Source organism: Ictidomys tridecemlineatus, chromosome 15, assembly GCF_052094955.1.
Source record: "Ictidomys tridecemlineatus isolate mIctTri1 chromosome 15, mIctTri1.hap1, whole genome shotgun sequence".
Taxonomy (NCBI): Eukaryota; Metazoa; Chordata; class Mammalia; order Rodentia; family Sciuridae; genus Ictidomys; species Ictidomys tridecemlineatus.
In genome coordinates this window covers 4,486,936-4,491,410 of record NC_135491.1, presented here as the reverse complement: position 1 = coordinate 4,491,410, position 4,475 = coordinate 4,486,936, and the positions used below count along the sequence as shown (strand labels likewise).

General features: G+C 39.0%; 1 protein-coding gene across 1 annotated transcript; it reads right to left on the bottom strand.

Annotated features, from left to right (window-relative positions):
* Positions 1–333: 333 nt before the first annotated feature.
* Positions 334–1,230, bottom strand: LOC144371108 (vomeronasal type-1 receptor 4-like). The gene has a single exon (XM_078033318.1). It carries the CDS (start codon positions 1,228–1,230, stop codon positions 334–336), a length of 897 nt encoding a protein of 298 aa, XP_077889444.1.
* Between the last annotated feature and the right edge of the window lie 3,245 nt (positions 1,231–4,475).

Here is a 4,475-nt window from a genome sequence, read left to right as displayed (position 1 = left end):
TTGTTCAGTCATTGTGATTAAACCAACTTTCAAGGACTGGGAACTCCTTTATTAGATCTGCCTCGAGCTATATGAATTTCAATGACAATCTACAGGTTGCTGTGTAACAACATGAACACAATCAGTTTTACTTCCTTCCACAATGCATATGTAGCTCCCACCTTTAGGCAGCTGAGTACAACAATGTCCTTTGGAGTTTACAATAGAAAAGCAAGTGACTATTTCAGAATTTTTGAATTGGTGTTTTGAGCATGACGATTGACTAAACAATTGCACATTGTCTCAACATATACTATTCACATACTTATATCATAATTAAGAATTTTATATTCCTTAGGAGCAGAGCCTGGATAGAATGGAGTTATGGTTCATGAGAAGAAAGGGGCTGACAGTGGGAAAACACATGGAGATCAGGGCATTGGTGTTCACCAACCACCAACTGGGATTAAAATGAAGGGTAACACAAAAATTTAATATGGAGGAGAGCGTGTGGAAACTCACAAAGGAGGATACCAGGGCAAGGATTCTCTGGGTGGCTCTGGACTCAGGGCCGGATCTTGGGGAACCTTTGATGCTGCGAATGTGCTGAACCCTCTGCTTGTGCCTGTATAAGAGGAGAACCATGGAGCCACTGGACCAGATCATGATCAAGGACAATACCACTTCAGGAAATACAAACAATGCTGCATATAATGAGTTTGTTATGTTGTCAGGACCAATGAAAAAACAGTATCTCAAATATCTTTTCTTTGTCAGGTTTTTGCTATTCCATTTGCCAAGCACATAGAGAGGAAAAATGGAATTCACCACCATGTACAAGATGCAGCAGAGGGAAATGGAGAAGCCAATGTACTTGGGAGCTCCTTCTTTGAGATCCTTCCAACAGGAGTTCACGGGGCTAATGGTTATGTTCTGGAAGATGCTCAAGAGGCAGGTGATTAGAATGGACACACTCCTGCCCACTCGCTGCATGTACAAAATAAGTTTGCATCCAAAATCACTGAAGAAGTACTTCAACCCAAAAGCTGCAATTGTCTGGGGAATTCCTCTGCCAAGAATGACCAAAGAGTTGGCTATGACCAGGTGCCTGAGAATCAAATCTGTAGACCTTAATGTACAGTCATTGTAGAAAAGGACTAAATGATAATAAAGCAGAGAGAAATTTCCCAGAACTCCAACTACAGACTGTGATAAGAGCATCAGTCCCATGGCCACGTCTCTGGAGTCCATTCCCTCTCTCAGCACATATTCCTTTGAATGATTGCAACCGTTCTTCCTGTGAACAAAATGACTCATTAAAAATTTTGTAGTGAGGCCCAGTGGTTTAGACCTGTAGTCACCAGCTCCTCAGGAGGCTGGGGTAGAAGTGTGGTTTGAACTAGGCATTAAAACTCAGCCTGGGAAATATTGCAGTACCTGTCTGTGGGTGTGTATTTTACACCAAGTACAACTTTCATTGTTAAAATATTGAGTTGTACATATGAATGGAGGGAGTTCCCTGATTACCTTCTCAGAGGATTCAACTTTAAAAATCAGGTGATGATAACCTGGAGGAAGCAATGGAAATTGAGAGCAGTCGAAAGAAAACATAACATATGCAGCATAAACTGATATTTGATAGTTATTTTGAAAAAAGAGAACTATTTTTACCCCCTCAGTCTGGAAACACTTTGCTACTGTTAGAACAAGAAATAGATTTAATATGGCAACATATTGGTGCAGACACCAACTTTCTTAACAAGACCCTATAACTCAAGAAATAAAACCAAGACAGATGACATCAAATAAAAAAGCTTCTTAATATTAGTGGAAATCATGAAGAGAGATTCTGAAGAATAACAGAGAACTTTTGCTATATTTCCTTCTGACAGAGGGTTAATATTCAGAATATGTAAAGAATTCAAAATGTGTAACATCAAAAGTAAAAATGCCACAATACAAGAAAAACAAGTATCCCCTGGTGCAGTGATGCTAGTCCGTAACCCCAGCAGTTTGGAAGGTTAATAAATAGTATTGGGAGTTCAATTCCAGGCTTTGCAATTTGGCAAGGTCCTAAGTCACTTAGAGAGACCCTGTTTCAAAATAAATAATTAAAAATGGGGTGAGGGTGTAGCTTGAAATCTAAGTACCCCTAAGTTCAATTCCTACTAAAACAACAAAAACTTACCCAAGTAATCAAATCAATAAATGGGTTAATGAAGAGGCATTTCCCACCCCCCGCCAAAAAAAGAAATAAAAATGGCACAAAATATATGAAAAAAAGTGTTCAACAACATGGAAATCAGGGAAATACAAATCAAAAGTACACTAACATTCCATTTCACTCCAGTTAGAATGACAATCATAAGAATACCATAATAATAGCTGGCAGGTAAGTGGGGAAGAGGGTTAACTCACTTTTAGTGTGACTGTAAATCAGTACCACCACTTTGGAAACCAGTATGGAGATTTCTCAAGAGATCAGAGATGAAATCACCATATAACCCAGCTATCACACTCCTTGGTATTTATCCAAAAGAACAAAACTGACCTACTCTAGTGCTGCAGGCACATCAATATTCAGTGTACAGCTATTCTTCATAGCCAGGTTATGGACCAGACAAGATGCCCATCAGAAGATGAAGAAATTAAGAAAATGGGGTGTATATTCACAATGGAGATTTATGCAGTCATTAAAAAGTATGAAATTATGACAGTTTTAGTTGGTGGGTGGAACTGGAGAGCATCATGCTAAGTGAAATAAGAGACTAAGAAAATCAAGGCGTGAATGGTTTATCTCATAGGTGAAAGCTGGTGTGAAGTAAGGGCATCAGGGAAAGGGGTCCTATGAGGGAAGACAGGTGGGCAGGAGAAACAGATTAAGGGGGATGGCGAAGGGATATAGAAGGGAGGAAATGGGGAATGAGTTTGACAACATCACACTATGTCCATGCATACATAGGCCACAATGAATTCCACCTGTATGCATATCTATAAAGGACCAATTAAAATTGATAAATAAAAGGAAAACCAGTACAGTTGGTAAAGGTTAATGGAAAGAAGAAGGGGAGAGAAAGAGGAAGCACTGGAGACTGAGACAGTACTGATTGAATCCTATGCATATATGGTTAAGTTAAAATGAACCAACTATACTGCAAAAGTATAATACATCAATAAAAACAAAAATTAAAGTAGAACAAAAGTACAGTAGAATACTATAGAGTACTATAGAATAATATATAAAATAATATAGAATAATAATATGTAGAATAATATAGAATAAATAATTATTGAAAATACTTTTTTTCTAAACCATGACACATGAAATACTAATAGCTGATAAAATAGGATAAAATTAAGTCCCTGGAAATTTCATACTAAAAGCTTATATTTCATACTAAAATTCATACTAAAAGCTATTAAACCTCTGATAAAAAAATGCAAGTTTTAAAAGACAAAGAATGATTCACATGGAATATGAAGACCACGAACTCCTGGGCACTGTGTGGATTGAAACACAAATCAATACACGCCAGAGACTTGGGTTAAGGTGAGAACATTAACATACAAGAGGAAACAACAAAGAGTACCTTTGGTCCTGACAACCACTTTCCAACACTCATGAAGATATGTCCCTTACCTGGTGCATTCCAAGTTCATCAGGGGAGGAATTCTCACCACGAGCCTCACACCATAGGTGATTCTGTGGAGACACAATTTCTGTCTCCACCGAGTGGATCAGAAGTGGATTCTGGTCTGCATTTCTGTTCAGGATTAGGACATCCTCATGGTTTTATCCTCATCTTTACTGTAGGCATGAAGACAAGGTAAACACAGCTACAATGATACCAATGATTTAGTTCATGATGTACTATTGTCAGCAGAGTGCTTTAACCACCATAGTGCTTCAGCACCTAAACAACCAGACTTCAGTGTCAACATTTGGGATTATTAAGAATAGTCAGTTTCAGTGAGGACTTTATTACATTCCATCTGGAGCCATCATGGGCTGACACCAGGTCAGGGACAGCACCCCTGTTACTAACTCAGCTCATAACACAAAAATTCTTTCTCTCCCTCTGTACACAGGCACTGAATCTATTTCTACCCCAAATTCTCTTCCTCAAACTTCACTCCTTGCACACTCTACCTCAGAGACAGAAACAGAAAACACTCACTGTACTTCATGTTTGCAAGGTGCTGAATTCAGTGTGAGGTCCTGACTGCCAGCATGGAGGGAGAGAAGGAGGAAGCTGGGCCCTGAGATAAAGGTCTGTGCTCCTGTGACCTCACTTCCCCACAGGGCTCCAATTATCACTTAACCTAGAGAGGAAAGGACAGTGCAGGCTTGGGGACACTGAAGAAAAAAAATTTTTGCCACTTGATACTTACCAAGGCAATAATGAGTTCCTTGTTAGTAACTTCAAAATAAGTGTCAAGAAGGTTGAGAGAGGTTGCTGCTTTTCCATTATCCTTGGAGGCTCATAGGGTCTCAT